The sequence below is a fragment of the Portunus trituberculatus genome, chromosome 38, assembly GCF_017591435.1.
Source record: "Portunus trituberculatus isolate SZX2019 chromosome 38, ASM1759143v1, whole genome shotgun sequence".
NCBI lineage: Eukaryota > Metazoa > Arthropoda > Malacostraca > Decapoda > Portunidae > Portunus > Portunus trituberculatus.
Window position 1 is genome coordinate 17,262,210 of NC_059292.1, and position 21,258 is coordinate 17,283,467.

General features: G+C 40.2%; 1 protein-coding gene across 1 annotated transcript in view; it reads right to left on the reverse strand.

The window, feature by feature from the left end:
- Positions 1 to 21,258, reverse strand: part of LOC123514879 — a 573,117-nt gene that overhangs the window by 396,907 nt on the left and 154,952 nt on the right. Inside the window, exons 20-38 of the mRNA XM_045273138.1 lie at positions 19,527 to 19,640; positions 18,904 to 19,025; positions 18,501 to 18,677; positions 18,095 to 18,301; positions 17,748 to 18,005; positions 17,013 to 17,208; positions 16,587 to 16,787; positions 15,349 to 15,534; positions 14,675 to 14,830; positions 14,385 to 14,498; positions 14,255 to 14,310; positions 13,694 to 13,937; positions 13,315 to 13,584; positions 10,001 to 10,133; positions 9,535 to 9,689; positions 9,083 to 9,220; positions 5,951 to 6,083; positions 5,482 to 5,600; positions 5,114 to 5,268 (exon numbers count right to left, since the gene is read on the reverse strand). Of these exons, the coding sequence (XP_045129073.1) occupies positions 5,114 to 5,268; positions 5,482 to 5,600; positions 5,951 to 6,083; positions 9,083 to 9,220; positions 9,535 to 9,689; positions 10,001 to 10,133; positions 13,315 to 13,584; positions 13,694 to 13,937; positions 14,255 to 14,310; positions 14,385 to 14,498; positions 14,675 to 14,830; positions 15,349 to 15,534; positions 16,587 to 16,787; positions 17,013 to 17,208; positions 17,748 to 18,005; positions 18,095 to 18,301; positions 18,501 to 18,677; positions 18,904 to 19,025; positions 19,527 to 19,640 (3,134 nt within the window). The remainder of the gene's footprint in view (positions 1 to 5,113; positions 5,269 to 5,481; positions 5,601 to 5,950; positions 6,084 to 9,082; positions 9,221 to 9,534; positions 9,690 to 10,000; positions 10,134 to 13,314; positions 13,585 to 13,693; positions 13,938 to 14,254; positions 14,311 to 14,384; positions 14,499 to 14,674; positions 14,831 to 15,348; positions 15,535 to 16,586; positions 16,788 to 17,012; positions 17,209 to 17,747; positions 18,006 to 18,094; positions 18,302 to 18,500; positions 18,678 to 18,903; positions 19,026 to 19,526; positions 19,641 to 21,258) is intronic.

The window sequence follows — 21,258 nt, forward strand, 5'->3', positions numbered from 1 at the left end:
CTACAACAACACACTACAATAATAAACACTATGAAAATAACTTATAATGTCAACTTCCCAAAACTTGTTGAAGAAAAACAAAACATGCCAAATATTGGGATATAAAAATTATCTAAATGCATGTGAGTGTCTTCAGATGTCACATGAAATCTTTCACTTTATATTCAGAGCTTAAATCTGATCATTTTTCTTTTTTTCTTTTTTTCAAATGTCTACCAAAACTGATCATTTATTTTATTTATTTACTATTTTTATTTCCAATGTCTGCCAAAACTAGGTGCGCCTTATGAGTCCATGCGTCTTATGAGTCATCATATGCAGTAGCTAAATCTAACCGAACCCAACTTAACCAAACAAAAAGCATCATGTAGATAAGGTTTAGTTAGGTAAGGATGCTAGCAGCATCATCCAGATCAAGACTATCAAGAGTTCATCACAACAAGAATACAGTAATCTCACCCGTATCCGAACTGCCATTTTCCGAACCTCGCCAATATCCGAATCATTCCTAGATTGGCCCCACGAATCCAAACATGGGCCCTGAGTGGTTTGAATTTCCCGCACGCAACTGTGGGGTGTGGCCAATTTACACATTTGCCACGTGGCGGCGCGCTTGTGCTACCCGCCTCTCACTCAACCTGGGTTACAGCTGGGTCAAGTCACTTATCTGTTATTCTCCAACTAGTGAACGTCGGCTGTATACTGGCAATAATTTTCGGACTAATATGGCCGCTCCACCTGCAAAACGACCCAGGAAAGTGCTGACTTTGGAGACGAAGCTGGAAATATTACGTCAGTGTGATGAAGGATGGTAGAGTCCACGCATTCAGGAAGAATTCAGCATACCAAAGTCTTCCCTTTGTGATCAGAAAAAGGCTCGAGAGAAAATTGCAGCCTACACTGACGATTTTTCAGTTGCATCAAAGACCGGCAAGAAAAAGGATAGAAAAACGATGGCCAAGCCAAAGAATGTTGAGCTAGACCAGTGTGTTATAAAGTGGTATCAGCAACAACGTGCTAGTACTGAACTTAAAAGGGCTGCAGAGAGATTTGCAAGCAACATCAGGCTACAAGAATTTAAGGCTTCAGAAGGGTGACTTTATCAATTTAAACTACGACATGGGTTAACCGGCAAGAAAGTGTATGGTGAAAGTCTTGATGCAAATGAGAAGGTAATTGATCAGTACTGCAAAGAATTAAAAGATTTGATACAGAGAGAAGGGCTTTTACTTGAACAGCTGTACAACACTGACGAAACTGGACTGTATTACCGATCCCAGAAAACACATTAGCAAGTGAAAAAGAAAAACCAGTGCCTGGTAGAAAACTATGCAAAGCAAGAGTGTCGCTACTGTGTGGTGCAAATGCGCTGGGCTCCCACTGTCTGAGGCCCATAGTCGTGGGTAAGGCAAAACAACCACGATGCTTGCGTGGCATGATGGACTCGCTCCCAGTTCATTACGATCATTCAGTGAAGGCTTGGTTTAATGTGAAAGTGTTTAAGAACTGGTGTTTTAAACATGCTGTGCCCGAGATTGTGCGGTTCCAGATGGAAGTGATGAAGGTGAGCAGAGAACAAGTGCGAGCTCTGATTTTGCTGGACAATGCTCCCGCTCACCCACCAGCGTCTGAACTTGTCGCCGAACACGGATGCATCAGAGTGAAATTTTTACCACCAAACACAACTTCTCTCATTCAGCCAATGGATCAGGGAATTATTGTAGCTTTTAAGAGGCTGTACAGGAGGTTCCTGGAGGAAGTAATGGTGGTAGTGGATGAGGAAAAAAGAAATGTGGGCCAGCTGACACTTCAAAATTTGAAAAACTACAACCTTTGCTGTCATGCATAACATATCTCGGGCATGGAATGATGTGTCCAGTTCTACTCTGGCCAATGGATGGAATCGTCTCTTACACAGGACTGAGCCTGTGGTTGATTTTGTAGGGTTTGAGGCAGACGATTTTCATCATCAATTTGTTAAGTAGGGGAAAATACCACTGTTGATGACATCAATAACTGGCTGGAGTGTGACAAGGGAGACCCAGGACAACAGTTGCTGACAGAGGAACAGATTGCTGCTGAAGTGCTAAACCCGGATGAAGGCGACGAGTGGTGGTGGTGATGATGATGATGATGATGATGATGATGATGATTCTCTACCATCACGACCACCAACATCAGAAGTCAGTAAAGCTCTTGATATTGTGCTTGATTATTTTGAGCATCCAGTCACTTCTAAACACATGCAGAGCTATGGAGAAATGTTTAGGATAGCTTGTGGTGATCTAATTAAAGCACAGAGTCAGTGGTCCAAGAAACAGACGAAAATAGAAACATTTTTCAACCCCACAACACCATCTCCTCACCCCTCACTGTCAGGTTCCCTGTCACCTGGGGTGCGTTTGAGAGAGGCGTCCGGAGGGCTCCGGACAGTTCGCAGGCCTCCAAATGACGTCATCGTTGCCGCCCGGCGCCATTTTTTCTGACCGTCCGGAGAGTCTTGATCGCCCAAGACTCAGAGATGGGTCTGCTTGGGCGGCGGTGATGTCATCACAACAAACATGGCAGCCCAAACAGATTACTACAAGTGCCCTAAATGCTAGTTTTGGTCAGAGGATATCAATATCGTCGTGAACCATGCACAAACATGCAATGGTAAGTAATTACATGGTATCATTAGTAAGATTAATGCTGAAAACAGTCATAAGACGCTGACAGTACATTAAAATAGCGACATGTTCTTGGAGTGGTGTTTTTGCGTCATTGTGAAGACTCCAAAGACGTTCGTTTTACACCAAATATTGTAAGCTATAGGCTTAGTCATATTGTAAGTTAACAAAATACAGTATTAAAATTGTGCATGAATGATTAAATATCATTCCATAGGTATTTCTTGCCACAATTGATTGCCATACTTGATAACATGTACTTAAGCATTTCGGTAAATTTTTACTTTACTGGCGGTTTGACATTCGGTATGGAATGCATCAATGCTTCATTTTTTATGTCCACAACACCTCAAAACTTTCCCGTTCCATTCTGAAGTGGAACTTGAATTCAACGTCACTGTAGAGTGGAATTGTGTGCTCGACATACTGTTCCACCCTAGTTGGCTGATGTTCCCCCTGTGGCTGATCCATTTCCTCATTGGCAAGAAACGCTGCAACCTCTAGGAGTGGATCATCAGCAACAAGCTCTTGTGTAAGGACACCTAGTACATATAAATCTTCGTCAAGTGGGACTGCTGTGTGGGCCATGGTGATACACAGTGGAGACGACTCCGTTTCCATGGCAACGGAGAGGCTTTGTTTACATTTTGCTGGGAGCCGCCCAAAAGCGTTTGATAGCAAGCTGGGAACGGCTGTGCCCCTGTCTAACTGTCCGGGCCGTCCGGAACCCTGCTATCAAACGCACCCCTGACGATGTACCACTGCCCAGCCTACCTTCATCACCATGCTCTTCAGATACACCTCAACCCTTCCAGGTTAGTATTGTACTGTATGATTACATATGTAATGTGTTTGATTATGATAATGTATCATTGTGGGCAAAAATTTACTTGTTTACAGGGGTGACTCGTTCAGTTATCTGACCATTATTTTCATAAAATGATATTCTCTGCATTTGTGTGTTCATCATATTGTGAAAGTTGCTTCCATTTTTATATATAAGAAAAATACCTAACTAAGTATGTATGCATCATACCACCAACAGGATATTGATGTGGAGCTGAAGTCGGCATCACAGGAAACAGATAAGTAATGCGTACACAAACAAGTCGCCGCTAGACCACACGGGATGATGAAACAGGCTCACTCACCTTCCATAATGTATGTACATATGCACTACTGTATTGTATTCTTCCAATACAATTCTCCAATTTCAGCAAATAAGTAATTCGTGTGTATTTCTATCCACTTTCATTCATTTAGACATTAAAAACTGAACACTACAGTGACGTGGTGGAGGTAGGAACGGGGAGATTTACTTTTACCTCGCATATCCGGATCCTGGCAATATCCGAACCCCCTGTGGCTCAATTAGTTCAGATACGGGAGGGATTACTGTAGTAGGGGCGCACAATTTTTCTGAATATCTACAAACCTTTTACTTTGTTCTTTAATGTCTTAACAAGCTTTTAGTTGATATATATTGCATGATATTTTGCAACCTTAATACTATCTCACATGTAAGTATTAACCTCTGGAGAAGATTCATGGTAATCTCCATGTTACCTAGCTGATATTTCTGCAATAAAGTGAGATTTCCCACATTGTAGATTTTAGGGTCCAAAGACAAAAAAACATGTAAAAGTGACCAATGTAAAACTGAATCATGAAAAACTGAGATTTAGTTACTTTTTCTCATCATATTTAGTACAGACTGTTAGTGAGTAGCTTATTCTGTTAGTTCATCTCAAAGTAAAATCACCCAAAAGAGTGTTTGTTCATGCAATTACAGTGTATAGAGGGTTCATAATTGTTGAATTCATTATATGTTTTTGCTACTACTATGATGAACAATATATAATGTTTTAGTTTTATATCATTGATAATTTATTTAAAAAATCATTTGTGTATTTTACTTGCACTTTCACATAGTATTTGTGTCTTTCTTAGTCACATATGATTGTAAGTGCTTCACCAAGAAATATGGTTGCCAGGCTTGCCAGTTGTGGCAATATATGAAATACACTGGGTGGTCAGTATTCCCAAAGGATCAGTCTACTAGGGTACCATCAAAGAAATTACCTTTGACACACTTCAAAAGGTGGAAAAATAATACATTAAATGCTCACATATCTAAAAAATTATAGGTATGCCATATATATCTGATGCTGTACGGATTAATAACTCTTTCTTTTGGACATACTAACATGATGATATCTTACCATATTACTATATAGATAATATCAGATTCTGTATAATAGGATAAAAACAAATTTCTCCAATATATCTAATATCCTCCCAAGTAATTTTACTTTCAAAATCAAACCTCCTAATATTCTGAAGAAAAAATATCAAAACAAAAGAAACTGCAGCTTATCATTGAAAATTCATTTACTTAAAAAATTCTAAGTGGCAACAGCCTTTGCCATCTCCCAAACACTCACCTTTTAGTTGGCATGTCTGTGTTGGACAGAAAATTGTTTTTAGCCAACACATCTATAATAATCTTCACTCCTCCACTCTTCATGAAATTGTACTGGAACTCAAGGGCCTTCTCTGCCATGGGGTTGTGGGCTGGCATAAGCAGTGAATACAGCACCTGCCCCAATAAACACCTCTCATTATATTAATTCTCTGTCTTCTTATGGAACCCCTAAACAATTTCAATAATCAACTTGTATAATTTTTCAAGTTCAAGTAATACTGAACTACAATTTTTTAAAAATAGTACAATTTCATAAAATTTTCCATTTGTTTAACCCTACACCAAAGGGTTATTCAAAGAGAGGTCTTTAGTTTTGCTTTTACTTACCTGAAGATTATAGAGAACTTGTGAAGGCGATGAAGAGAAAACAATGTTCTCAAGAGAAGGAGATAAACTCTGGTCCCCAATCTTGGCATGTTCCAAACAGATAGTTCGTAGGTTGTTGACTGAGAGATAAAGTTTCATAAAATTAGAATATAAATACATCAGTTTAATATATTTTGATCAAATAGCTACTACTGCCACTTCATAAATCAATAATTCTAATAACCTCAATTCTCAGTAACCAATATGCCAAAGGGATTTAGTAAGGTGTCTCCACATTTTATCCCATACCATTAAATTGCTTATAGTTCCTCTTTTCCTTGTCCTTTACCAGTTAATGAGATAAGGATGCAAAAAGACTTCAAATTCTCACAAAGACTTCTTCAATATCTTTCTCATAACTGAGTGTTTCTTCCATTTTATAAACAACTGATTAAATTGATAAGAATTCAATGACAGCCAATCAACATACTTGTGAACTGGTCAGCAGGCATGATATTGAGAAGTGCTCGGGCACTATCTCTGAGCTGCGGCAACTGTAAGGTGCAGCCCAGGTCAGCTAACTGAAGCAAGAACTGCGTGTACTTTGGTTGAGCAGACATTATCTGAAAACCAGATATAGTAAATGAACAAATAAACAATACATACAATATAAAGTATGGTATCTCTAAAAACAGCCATCTAAGGGTATTTTTCAACTAATATTTTCAAAATTGGGCAAAAATGTTTTTTTTTTTTTTACTCAGGACATCTGTGATAACCTAAATTACCAAATAGCAAGGCTCACTCATAAAACTAAATCCCTTCCTCACAGACCATTTTTAAATGTCCCATGCTATTGCATCATAGCCTAATTTGAATGCCAATATACTTGAAATTATAATTAAGTTCTTGTAATGCACAACAATCACACTAAAATTCTTTTCTCTCTGTAAATTTTGTCAACTGTCATATCTCTCATATGTCATATCTGTCATATGTCGCTTAACCTAGTGTAGTGATTCACAGTGCCACACAAAACATGCTAGTGTTTTCAGTATCCTTCTCTCCTTTTCTGCACTAAAACTAAACAAACATTCTTTGAAATGATCTACAAGCACAAGGGGACAGAAAAAAAAAAAAAAAAAATTGAACGTTGAGAAGGCTCATGGAGCAGGATGGAGACAGCTAGACGGTAGATCTAATCTTCTGGTTAAAAATCTTTAAGGAACTGGTATCTTGAACTTTTAAAATTTCTGAAAATTGGTAAAATATCTGAGTGGTATCATTTAAAAAGTAAAACTAAAAGAATAATTTTTGCACTTAAAATTTTCAGAAAATGTAAAAAGAAAAATTGAGTACAGAAATCATAGGTGAAAAAAATTGTTATTTTTTCAGACAGTACAATCAGAAATCTTATAAATACAAAATGTAGATATGCAAACAAAAGTTGTATGGTATTTTTCTATAAGCAATTGACTGAAAAATAAAGTCTGTGAAAATTAGAAATAAGAAAAAACACATCCTGTTTTAGTTTCCATAACACTTCACCTAGAATCATGAAATTCACAGAATCTCATATATAAAGTAGGTACCACAAAAAATCAACCATTGGTCATCTCATATGCTCACTAGAAAATTCCCATAGACACCCCATTAAGGGATGTGTCACACTTAATTTTATCAAAACATATTTATCTAAAAAAAACTTTCATGTGCAGAAATCTTAAACAGACTTGTAATATGGCATTATGCATAAAGAAAAAAAATAATTATGGCAGGTTTTTCATCACTCATTGTCATATCCATGCATGCTTCATCTTTTTTTGCAAACAAAATGCATAAAGTTCTTATTATATTCACTGAGATCTAAAGGCAAAATTGCATCTGCTTGGGTCACACTGAAGTTTGATGCAGCATTACCATGTGAGAGAGCAAATATGTTTTTACTTCTATCTCTTGTATTTCTTTTTCCTTCAGACATTTTGTCATATTAGAATTTTATCTATTTATTTATTCTTTTTTTTTATTTATCTTTATTTTTTCTTCTTCCACCTTCATCACTATGCTGAAGAGATTGACAGGTTTGAGGTCATAAGTGGAAGCCATATACAATATGCAAAAGTATTAAAGTACATTATGCATTAACATTCAATCTCCCACCACAATTACCATGCTAACCCCTTCAATATAGGGACACATTTTTACTTTAAGTTTTGGGTGTGATTAGACAATTTCATTTGCATTAGGAAGGATTTATGGAAGTTAAAAGTTTAATGGCCAGTTTTCACTATTCTAATCCCAACAGAAGTTTCTGAAGCTGTATAAAATTGCCAAATAGTAAGCATAATATATATGAAAACATGTCATGGTACTAAAGGGGTTTATCTCCTACTACAAAAATGGTCCTCTCTGTATGGTAAGAGCTGTCCACGAATACTTTCAGCGGACAAAGGTTGCCATTCTTCCTGTTTGTGGCTTTTAGTTACAGTCTTCTTACCAAGGCACACTGTTCACCCACACTATCTGCCAAGTGATCAGGAGCACCTATCATGAAGTAATGGGAAAGTAATTTCTAAAGAAGCTGATGCAATGGGTATTGGTACTCTATTTCATAAGGTTAGAAATTTAGCTTTAAGTTTCAAGATGCATGACAACCTTTTGCATCTTTTTATCTAAGAGTTATGACACAAGTATCAGGATACTTTCTCCCTGACTGCAATTGTTCCAACTATGAGGGCAGTCCAATGACCCTTTGTTGGATGTGCATGTGGTTTGTGTTCTGTGTTTAGGTTACATTTGTGTTTGTGAGCTTTGCAAGTATTCTTTTTTTTCATATTCTATGGATTTTTGGGGGAGTGAGGTAACTTCTTCCCTCTTAAAGCTAGGAATCAGCCTATGTAATTTCTTATGGGCATTTATATATGCAAGAACATTTTTTTTTTTTTCTTAGAATATACTTAACCATACAAAATTAAGTGAAGGTTCTCGTCCTCCCTTCCCTCTGTGAAGGTTCCCTCCTCCCTTCCCTCTGTGAAGGTTCCCTTCTTCCCTTCCTTCTAAGTTACATGTTTTCATGTAGGCCAAATAAATGACCATTCTAGATGGCTATGCACATGCACATGATAGTAGCTAAGGGAGGAGGTAACCATAGAATGAGCTTTAAATGAGGTGTAGGTCACTTATGTGTTGGGATGAAGAAGACAGACATGTGTCATTACATATGGGTAGGTGCAGTATATTCCAATAAAAGTATTAAAAAAAAAAAAAAAAAAAAAAAAAAAATTATAATAAAAAAATATTATTCTTTCTTTTATGTAGAACTACTTGTCAAGGGCAACAAACAATTAAAAAATGGGTTCACTGCAGTACCAATCTCAAATGCAGGAATAACAGTATCTGGATTTTGGCATTTGGCTAGCTAGTATAGTGGAAGTGTGTGCAGCTTCTATTCTGGAGTTTCATTCTAGCTCAGGGCTTTTTTTACTGCTGTCAGCCATTACTGCTCTTAGGAGCAAAGGGTGTATAAGACTGAATCAGCCTATGGGTCTTCTTGCAGATGGCTCAAATTTAATGTAAAAGGGGCCCCTAAACCTTATCCTTAAACCTTTAAAATAATACTCACAACACCCGGAAGACAGTTTTCTGCCTCAACATTGGGCCCCTCATAGGGATGTTGGGGAGAGCCTGTGGAGGAGTCTGAAGAGCTGTCTGGAGATGAAGGCATGTTGCTCCCCACCTGCACCAGCTTAGCTGTTAAAACCTGTATCATGGGTTGTAATTTTGTATCAAATGCAGTAAAGTGGCACCATATTATTGTTAATACAAGGAAACTTATCACAAAACAATCAAGACAAAAAAAGTTTCAATTTATCAATTCATCCACACTAAAATCTAACAAAATGACATTGCAACAAATACTAACAACACAAATTTTAATCTATCAATACATCTCCATTGAAATCTAACAAAATGACATTACAACAAATCCTAACCTGCATGAGGATATCATATTTTACTAACAAAATGACATTGCAAAAAATTCTAACCTGCATGAGGATATCATATTCTACTTACCATTTTATCCCTCAGTGGCATCTGGGCAATAATTTTTTTGTCCTCCACAGGGTCTATAGGATCAGTGTTCAAGTAAAGTTCCACCTTCACATTAGGTGCTGTAGATTTCAATCTGTGAAGTACCTGAAACAGGAATGTCTCAACGTTCAGCAATACTCATCATCCTACTTCATTTATTTCTCTTACAACAAGGAGTAGCAATTCTTTTCACTTACACTATCTTTCCCACTTTCTAATTTCCTTTTTCATCTATTTTTTTCAAACTCATTATTTTAGCCTAAAACTTCATAACTGATTTCCATTGCTTACTGGGGAGGGGCCATTTCATTTCAACAACAAAGACAAAAACTGCAACTACTTTCAGCTATACTAAAAGTACACAGGTGTAGGTACTGTGAGCGAAGTACTGAGCGCGGAAAGTTCCATGCACAACAATTGCAAAAAAGTCAGGTGGTACATAGCACACCTTGAATAGGTACACAACACAGCACACACAAGGCAACAGTCAGTTGTGACGTAGCGTAGCTCCGACCCCCCCACCCCACACCCCACCGAACGTCGGAGTTTTTGGTACCTATTAACTGCGCTATGTACTTCACCTGTGTATTGTTAATATAGACCTCTATTTTAGAGTGGCAGGGCTTATTAGAACACTCTTTGATATTATTGCCACTCTCCCAGATTTTTACATTTAAGATACAGTGGGGACTACTCAAATTTAATTAATTCCAAATGGCTGTTCGAGCATCAAAAAGTTTAACTATCGATACCTATAAACCAGGTAATTACCTGATTTATGAATGGAGTAAAAAGTGGAAGTTAGAATTCAATGTCAAGAAATGTCATGTTATGGAATTAGGAAAGGGTAAGAGAAGACAAGTATGGAACTATCTGATGAGAGAGGAACAAATAATGAAGACTAAAGAGGAAAAAGATCTGAGTGTGATTATACAATAAACTCTGAACCCGAAAACACATAAGTAAGATATTTGGATCTTCATATAAAATGTTGACTAATACTAGACTGGCATTTCAGTACTTGGTCAAAGATTTGATGAAAAAAAATATTACCAGCATGATATGTCCAAAGTTGGAATATGAAGCAGTTGTGTGGTCGCCAAGCTTGAAAAAGGATATAAGAAGATTAGAACGGATCCAGAAGATAGCTACAAAGATGGTGCCGGAACTAAAGGATCTAACATATGAAGAATGGCTGGAGGAGATGGGAATGCGAACCTTACAAGATGTAAGAGAATGAGGAGACTTAATAACATTGTATAAAATCGTAAATGGCATTGAAAAGAGAGATAAGAAAAGACCTGGTGCTGGTGACAGAAGCCAGAAGGGCAAGAGGACATGAAGATTAGGAAGAGGCAGTGTGTGAAGGATATTGGAGAATACAGTTTTCACATAGAACGGTGGAAAACTGGAATGTATTAGATGAAGTAGTTACAGCACATAATGTGCATAGATTTAAAGAAAAATTAAATAAGTGGAGATATAGCTATAGACAGGACACTATGAGTCCCACTCAAACCCAGTACAATATAACTAGGTAAATACTTCTGATCACAATGATACGAGACATGTCCATGCTGTGCTCTGCTCTGGTATTATTTCAAGCCACCTAGAATATCTTTTGCCTAGAGTGCTAACTAAAGGTAAAAGGCTAAGAGCTATGTTTTAGTGCTGTCCCATGTAGGTAGCAGGGTTGAAATGTGAATAACATGGATAAGGAACAAGAAGTGAAGTGAGAACCAAAATGGATGAAGGCAAGGAGTGTTTGTTTACCCCCTCCAGTAGGGTTGAATTTCTTAAGACATGATTTCTCAGGCTTCAAACTGGAGGACAGATTTGATGACCGAAACACCAGGGTTTTTCTTTTTTTCTGGCCTACAGCGCCAGTAGGTAACTTGAAGAGTATTGGAACCGCTGTTAAGCTTCCATCCATTAGTGGCACAGGTAATTTTATCTATAGTGGTACCCATATTAGGGGCCATATTACTACCCAAGTGCATCTTTGGTATAACCACCTAGAACCTGGGTATCATGGTGACATGTAGGTAACTTCAAACCACTTGACAAATGACAAAGTATCAAGGCGATACATAGTGGGATTCAAACCTACGCGTGGACGTCTGCTTGTTCCCACACTCACCACCTTATCCACAACACTAACGCCACCTCCTCCCTACTGAGGAGGAGGGTCATACACCTTGAGGACCTAGAGAAAGAACTAGTGGCTAGCCTAAAAATTGTGAAATAGGACAATAAAATCATGAAGGCAAACACTGAAATGCTGAAGAAAAACTATGATGACCTGAAGAACAAAATTTGTGTTAGTGAAACGAAAATGGAACATAATGAAGATCAATTGAGGAAAATAAGTGAAAAGCAAAATTGTTGGAAGATGGACAAAAATCAGCAAAGTTAGTTTTTAGAAGATTATAGAAGAAAATTGGCCAAGGAAAGGGAACAGGAGGTTGTCAAAATGGTAGTAAAGGTAAATAAGGAAAAGGAAAACTTGATTAGACTCTGTGGAAAAGAAAAGGTGCATTGTTATCTTTGGATTAAAGAAAAAAGTTATGCCAATTGGACACAAAAGAGAAGAATATAAGAAAAATCAGGCTGAGAAAGTAGTTATAGGAGTGAAGGATGATGAAGGCAAGAGATTAAGTGAAGAAATTGAAGAAGTCTATAGACTGGGGAAATACAAGGAGGGAAAAAAACATTCGCTAAAGATAAGAATATGACTGCAAGCAGGTGGTGAGGAAATCCTGGCAGGCTCATGGAGGCAGGGAAGGAAAGAAGCAAATCACAATCTAAATGAAGAGGAAAGACCTAAACACCCAAAGAAGCTTAAACAGAACAGCAGAGGAGAGGACGAGCTAATACTGGAAGAACAAAGACATGAGACTGAGGAAGTGGTACACAAGGAGGGAGAACAAAAGGGTAATAAGTATCACTGTAGAAGAGAAAGAGTATTAAAAGTTGCATACACAAACATAAATGGTATTTTAACAGCAAAAATAGAGTTGAATGATTATTTAAGAGAAAACAAGCCCAACATCATGGGATCAACCAAGACAAAATTGTGTGAACGACTTGAAGCACTAGATATTGGAGAAAATAGCTACAATATATGGAAGAATAGAGAAGCAATAAAAGGAGGAGGAGTGATGTTACTTGGAAAGAAAGAGTTGCAGGTGGATGAAATAACTTATGGAAAAGGGAGTGCTGAAGTGCTGAAAGCACAAGAAATAATTCAAGGAGAAAGAAAAAGGAACTCTGCCATTGTCTATGTCCCCACCAGGAACAAACTCATTAGGAATTGAAGAATACAGGAACATGCTTAATGATACCAGAATATGTTTACGGAGGCTAATTTAAAAGAGTAAAAGTAAAAACATAACATTGATAAGTGACTTTAATTGCAAGGAAATAGTTTGGGAAGACCTGACAACTGGGGGAGGAGAAACATCTTGGAGATAAATACTATCATGATCATGTATAACTTGAATTCAGGCTGAAAGGAGGATTGGAAGAAATTAGAAACGAAGACTATATAAAGAGAAGGTACAATTACAGTAAAACTAACTTTGAAGATTAAGGAAATACTTTGAACAAGCAGACTGACTGAATTTTATATATTGGAGAAAACTGAAGACAAGTGGAATGTTTTAATGGAGAAGTATAATGAAGGAATAATGAAACGTGCCAATCAAGAAAATAGATCTGAGTCAGCTTATCACTAGTCTCAACAATGACAGACACACACACAGGATGCATAGCTAAGGGGCAAGCATCAGGAACTTCCAGCCAGCAGTGTGATGCATGGGTAAGGTAGTCAGCTTTGTTGTTACAGGGAGGCACGAGAATAACTGTCAGCCAAATATCGTATTCCTTGACCACAGACAGTACTATTCCTATGCATATTCTGATTAACACTTCACTGGCAGCCTTGGTTCTGAACCTGCTCTTCCCCGAGAGTCCATCCGAGACACAGCAATGCACAGTGGAAGAGTCATTCATTAATTCCACCTCCTTTACCTTCCAACCCAGAGCAAAGTTCAATCCTTTAATGACCACGTCCAATTCCGCTGATGTCTTCTTTCCGTAACCAGCTGGCATCTTCCACAATGTATCCGTTGATCTCTACTGCAATACCTAGGGCCAGAGACCTGGTGTCCACCCAGACCCTGGCCTGATAGCTGCTAACACTCCACTGTCCTTGCAAAAGGTTGTTGTTCCTCACTTCAGCAATAATTTCCCTCAAGAGCCTTCTTATTTCTTCATCAACGATGATATCATTCCACCTCTCTGTGGCTTCATTAACTTTCCTTTTGATGAAGGCTGTCACCACTCTTACCCATCCACATATTGGGTAGTGGCCAACGAACTTGCTGCAGTGTAAGAAAACTGTTCATCGTGTAAACTTAATTGGGATGTCATCAACCTCACTGTCCCACTTCCATACCAGTCTCCCCTGCTCCCCCCTGGACTCTCAGGCCTAATGCTCGCATACCATTGACGAGTAGTTGGTGTAGCTTGCTCATTAACCCAGAGTTACCGAGATGTTTCTCCACTCAGCAGGCCTTAACAACATCCTCATCAACTAAGATGTCATTGACTTAGGCTGACATTACTATAATCACAACCAGATCGTGACTAATCTAATGGCGAGATGTTCAAACCAAATCCCAGACATATTAAGCACTACTTCTGGCCCTTAAAGATCACAGTCTGATATGACCATAAGGAGTTGTGGACTCTGATCTGCAGACACACTTTGGCCAGGTCAACTATGGACACATTAACACCTTGCCTGCGCCACTTGTCCGAACACTTACCCGTTTATCCAAACACACGTCAGAGTCTCCTGTGAAGCTGTCCAACACAAGCTGCACCTCTTTTTTTTGTTCTGCTGGACAATGGCCATGCGAGGAATCAGCCCCTTTGCTGGCCTGTATTTGTGCTCATCGTAAGGTAAAGACCAGCCCTTTTCAATCCACTTTTGAAGCTCTGTCTCAAACTAGTCTTTTGCTTCTAGAGGCACAGAGTATATTTCCACCTCATTACACAGAACAGTAGGCTCATTACCCTAAGACCACTTCCATGCTGCTGTCCAACACTTGGTCACAGGGTCAAAAGAAGCACTGAAATCATGGTCGTCCACTTTCAACACTTCATTTGTAGCCACACAGACCACAGTGTCCTCTTTGCCAAAACGCAAACCACTTGGCACATCAACTGTCACTCCTCCGAGGGCCTTCACACTGTTCATGCCGAGAATGAACTTGAAACATAGCAGCATTATAGTGGTCACATATATGTATACGTTTGTAGAAACACCAACACTGAGTTCTAGTCACACAATGCTTTCTCCTTCACAAAGCCACTCATCCCCATTCACAGTGACCATGTAAATGGCATGTTTTTTCCAAGGTCATGCAGCACAAAATGTGGACGATGCTTCTTGAGCAGCCAGTGTCTACTAACACCTCACACTTAATGTCTTCCCAGCACACAGCAATGCTTGGCAGCACCTCATTTGCTGGCAGCTGAGAGAGGAGGCTGGCACTGATGCCACCTCTCCATGCTTGTTTCCCGTAGGGCACAAGGAAGCAACATGACCCAGTCCACCACACCAGTAATACTTACTCACCATTGAAAACGGATACCTGCTTCATGGCAAGCTAGACAGTCTCTTATTAAGTGGTTAGGGCCACCACACATGTAACAATGTTGATTTGCAGCAGACACTGGCAGAGCTGCAGACAGAGCCACCAAGCTCAGTGCAGTGACAAGACACACCTCTGATGAACCATGAATGCCTTCATCCTTAACAATTGCTCTTGCCCATGCTAGAATCTGGTTCAGAGTTTCCATGTGTGACCCAGCCCTCAACAACTGACGAACACCTTCCACTAGTCCAACCACGAAAGCAGAGACGAGGCCTTGATCAGTCATACCTCCTAACAAGGTAGCAAGGTGCCACAGCTCTGGCAGGTAGACGACTGGACCCTCTCCTTAGCATAAATTCTGGCTGATAAACTGCTCGTATGCCACGCAAGGATATACAGGCAACCCCCGTTTAACGAAGGTTCACACAACGAAATTTCGCTACAACGAAGGTTTCATTTTACTACCATCTGCTCGTTTAACGAACACCAAACTCGCTTTAATTAAGTTTTATCCAGGTAATTTTTTCCAAGTTTGAAAGCCCCACTGTATCACGCAAGCCAACAAGCTTTTGAATACACCAGGAGCTGCAAATACTAAGGCCTGCCTCAGGAGAAATTCTGAGACATCTGTAGAATCAAGATCAAGATCAAGATCAAGCCTCTCGTGGACAACACGCACCACATAACTGCGTCAGCAGCAGCTCATCTTCACTCACCCAACTTACCACCAAAACGCCCTGCAATGTGGCTTAGCATTCTTAAGAAGACCAGGATGTCTCTTACTCTGGAAGTGAAGCTAGATATTATTCACAGACACGAAAGAGGTGAGAAAACTATAGCATTGCTGGCCACCATCTTGACTCCATATACTGTCTCTACTATTTTCAAGTCAGCAAACTATTAAGAAGGCTGGTGAGACTGTATCTTCCTTGCAAGCTAAAAGAACCACCTGAACTCGTGACTCTACACTAGATAAAATGGAAAGCCTTGTGGAAATGTGGTACATAAGTTTTGTATGCGGTACAATGATGCGCCCCTTTGTTTACATTCCACAGGTTGCTGGTTAGTGTCTTTCCCATTTCACTTTCCCTCCCCTTCATAAATCTAAGATCAACAACATTATAAAGTTACGTACATACATACATTAGTGTACATTATAATGACTTAAATTAAATTTAACTGCCTAAATGTTAAACTTCATAATTTTTACTCTCGTTAAAACTTTCACTGTACTATGATGCACTCTCGCTTTGCTTACTCTCAGTGGAAGTTCAAGTCAGGAGTTATAATCAGTTCGCTTAATGAAGTTTTGCTTAACGAAGTGTTTTTAGGAACATAACCCCTTCGTTAAGCAGAGGTTGCCTGTACCACAAATGCAGCCGGCAGCGCCCTCTTCACCTCTTCCGCCTTCTTCTTGTGTTTGTCCATCAGCTGCATGTATACAGCGAAGGCGCCATCCATAAGACGTAAAGGAATCATTCTGGCCATGTCATCAATACCTTGTAGTTCACACAACATCTCCAGCTTCTTGAGCCACTCCACCACAGACTGTGTGCCGGTGCCATCAAACTTGGGAATCAGCCAGATCAAATGTATGCTCAATGTTGCCTAGATAACTTATAGCAACAAGAAAACACAGTCTGAGTTTTCCTTATATTAGCAGAAGAGAACTTGTACAGGAACTAGAATGAAGCAGGATGGTGAGGTGTCTGTGGGAGATACGTGTGTGTTGATGTACTGTAAAATATCCAAAACCATATAATATACAGTACCCAACTTATCAGTAAATATTACAATATCTGATGGATCATACAACTGTAACAGGAGTTTGGATCCTCTTATTGGCTGAGAGTATGGTGTGTACATACCCTGTACTCTCTGATTGGCTGGCCAGTCCTGGAGTTTGAGAAGCAACTTCTCCCTTCTGATGCAAAAATCTGGGCTTGCTTTGCTTAGAGGTGCCATTGGGGGTTGCAGATGTGGCATCTGCCTGTCAAACCATTCCTGGGGTAAACCTTCGGAGGGTTCTACGTGTAGGCTCCTGGAATGTCCTGAGCCTATCAGAGGATCAATGACTGCTTCATCTATCAGATGAGCTCAGTAGGCTAAGGATGGATATGGTGGGACTCTCTGAGACAAGGAGGCCTGGCAGTGGGATGACCATCAGCAAGGCTTTTACTTATTATTGCTCCAACATGACCAATGATCCCCATGTCAAAGAGGTAGCCATGGGTGTCTCCAGCAGACTGCAGCCATCCATTGTAGAGGTTACTCCAGTTGATGAGTGTATAATGCAACTAAGGCTTAAGTACAGTCTGGGCTTCATGTCTATTATTGCAGTATATGCTCCTACCAAGGTGTGTGAAACTGAAGAGAAGGAGATGTTTTATGCCAAACTTGACTCTGTATTGGACCAGTGCCCCTATTATGATGCACTTATTGTCTTTGGCAACTTTAATGCTGTCACTGGCACTGAGAGAGCCGGCTACAAGTTACGTGTTTGGTCTCCATGGCTCTGGTACCACGTACAACAAGTGCTCTTTATTCTGAATCATGTAAGATCCAGAAAGTTGAGAATTGCAGGTTCTTGGTATTAGAGACCAGCGCTGCACCGCTGAACTTGGTATAGCAATACGGGAGCGGTAGCAAAAGAGATCGACCATATCTTTCTTAGTACATGCAAGAGGATCCTTCAAAACTGCAGGGTTTTTCAGAATGCCGCATTCTTTGCAACTGATCACAGGCTTGTTGTTGCTACACTCAAACTCAATGTCAAGTCCAGAAAGCCTCCAAGATATGACCACACTGTGTTTCATCTTGAGAAACTGAAGGACCTCACATGTGCCCAGGAGTATGCAGTGACAGTCTCCAGTCACTTTGGAGTGCTCAACACCATTGAGTACCCAGTAGAGCTATACGATACCTTCAAACGTGAGACTCTTGAGGCTGCTAAGGAATGCGTTGGGGAGCAAGGTGGCTTCACCTCAATACAGACACTGGACAGTATTGAGGAGAGTTGCACTGCCAGATTTGCTGGGAACCGCAACCAGTACAGGGCTCTGTCACGTAGGACTAGAGCTCTCCTGAGGAGAGATAGAGAGAGTTATGTCCTGGGCCTCGCTGAGGATGCAGTGTCATTTAAATGCTAATGACTTCTGACCTGCCTATTGAATCCTGAAGAAACTCCTCTCCAGGTCTACATCTCAGGCGAGCGCTATCTGAACAGCAGATGGTCGCCTCATAAAGGATGCAGATGGGCAGATGACTCGCTGGGCTGAGTACCTTGAGCAGCTGTTCACAGTGGATCCTCCAAGTGAACAGCTCCAAACTGCAGGGTTACAGATGCTGGATGCTGATCCACCCACTGAGGAAACTGCACCCTCCATTGATGATGTCAAAGAGGCTGTGGCAAAGTTTGGAGGTGGAATGGCAGCTGGCATCCGTAACATCAGTGCAGAGCTGCTCAAAGCAGTGGGGTGAGGCCATGATTCATGGGTTGCATACTGTCTTGACTGCTGTATGGCATTCAGGTACCATTCCCTTTGACTGGAAAAAAGAATTGGTCATCCCTATCTAGAAGGGGAAAGGGGACGGTCATGTCAGCAACAACTACAGTGGTATAACACTGCTCAGTGTACCAGGCATGGTGCTTGCCCATTTGTTGTTAATGCGTATCCACAGTCACCAACTGAAACACCAGAGACCTGAACAATCTGGGTTCACGCCTGGTAAGTCAACAACTGACCGGATCCTAGAGCTTTGCAAATGATGGAGTGCCAACAAGGGATGCTTGCAGCCTATGTCAATCTCAAGAAGGCATTTGATTTAGTGCATCAAGAGACACTTTGGGATCTTCTGCATCTCCGTGGGATTCCTGCAAGGATTATTGGTCTATTAACTGGCCTCTACTCCAAGACTATGAGTGCTGTAAAGTGTGAAGGGGGCGTGTCCAGTTTCTTCCCTGTGAATACAGGAGCGAGGCATGGATGCGTGCTTGCTTCATCACTTTTCAACATTTGCATGGACTGGGTACTAGGCAGACTTGTAGATCAAAGTCAATGTGGAGCATCTGTTGGCAATACTGATATTACAGATCTTGTTTTTGCTGATGATGCAGTAATCTTTGCTGTGTCACTGGAAGTTCTGGTAATGGTTCTAGAGGCACTGCTCGAGGAGGCGAAGCCCCTGGGACTCCAGGTTTCCAGGGCCAAGACCAAGGTTCAAGTGTTTGGAGGCTTACTGGATGAAACAGTACAGTCTGTCCATGTATGTGGCGAGGACATTGAGATTTCAGAAAATTTCACATACCTTGGTTGTGTAGTGTGTAACGACAGTGGGCTGAACCAGGAAGTTGTATGTCGGATTGGCCTGGCCCACAGGGTTATGGACTTGCTCAACATGAGTATTTGGTGTTGTTGGTACCTGTGCAGACGGACGAAGATTCGGATCTTCAAGTCGCTTGTGATCCCTGTCTTACTCTACAGTTGTGAGACATGGATGCTGAACTTCGTGTCAAATCAGCGATTGCTCTGTTAGACTGATTCCAGGCCAATTACCAGCATAGTCTGTCAACGCCAACTGTGACTATATGGGCAAGTGGCATACTACCCGAAAGCTGATCCTGCATATCAAGTTGTCTCTGAAAGGGATAACCCAGCATGGAGGAGGCAAAGGGGATGTCCACAAAACTCATGGCTGTGGCAAGTCAATGCCTCCTGCTGGGAGTTACTTGACAAGGGAATGGAGCCTGTATGGACACTACCTAGGTGTGACTTGGAGTGGCGCCATAGGGTAGGCAATGTGACGCGCCCCCCAGCATATGCTCCCCATGATTGATTGATTTGCCTCCATAGCTCAAAAAAATACAATGCATTCAGCCCTCCACATCTCAGCCAAATGGATGAACATCACTAGGCAACCAATGCCAGAAGATAGAGGAGAACATAGAGAAGGGTTACGCCCGTAACTCAAAATTACCAAAATGGCGACTTTGTTCTTCTGAGTCTACACACTTTATATGACTTGGACAATGAACGAGCTATCAGTAGTATTTTAGCCAGTACATATAAGCCAAGTGGCTTAAAATTACTAAATCAAAGTGCACTTAGGATAATATGTAAAAAGAAATAAATAAAATCCAATTTATCAGATATCCAACTTATTCAGGTCTAACTTAACCAATCCTGGTTATGTCATATATTTTTCAATTTTTTTTCACCATTATAATGAAATTATATTGAACATATTATGCACAGGCAACCCCAGCTTAACGAAGGTTCACAAAACCAAATTTCACTACAACAAATGTTTCCTTTTACTACCATCTGCTCGTTTAACAAACACCAAACTTGCTTTAACAAAATTTTATCCAGGTATTTTTTTCCAAGATTGAAAGCCCCGCCGTATCATGCAAGCAAAAACGTTTTTTAATACATCAGCGCCTCTCGTAGACAAAACGCCCACCACTCCCTCCCCCTAAGTCAAAACAATAACAGCATCACCAGCAGCTCATCTTTACTCGCTCAACATGCCACCAAAATGCCCTCCAATGTCACCTAGCATTGCTAAGAAGACCGGGAAGTCTCTTATTTTCCAAGTGAAGCTGGATATTATTCACAGACACGAGAGAAGCGAGAAAGCTAATAAATAGCATTGCTTACCATGGCTTGACTCCATCTACTGTCTACCATTTTCAAGTCAGCAGATTCTATTAAGAAGGCTGGTGAGATCATATCTTCCTTGCAAGCTAAAAGAACCACCTGAACTCATGACTCTGCAACGGATAAAATGGAAAGCCTTGTGGATAATGTGGTACATAAGTTTTGCATGCGGTACAATGCTGCGCCCTTTGTTTACATTCCACAGGTTGCCAGCTAGCGTATTTCCTGCTCCACTCTCCCTCCCTTCATAAATTTAAGATCATCAACATTATAAAGTTACTTACATACATACATTAGTGTAAATTATAATGACTTAGTGTTAAATTCAACTGCTTAAATGTTTAACTTTATAATTTTTACTTTCATTGAACCTTTCACTA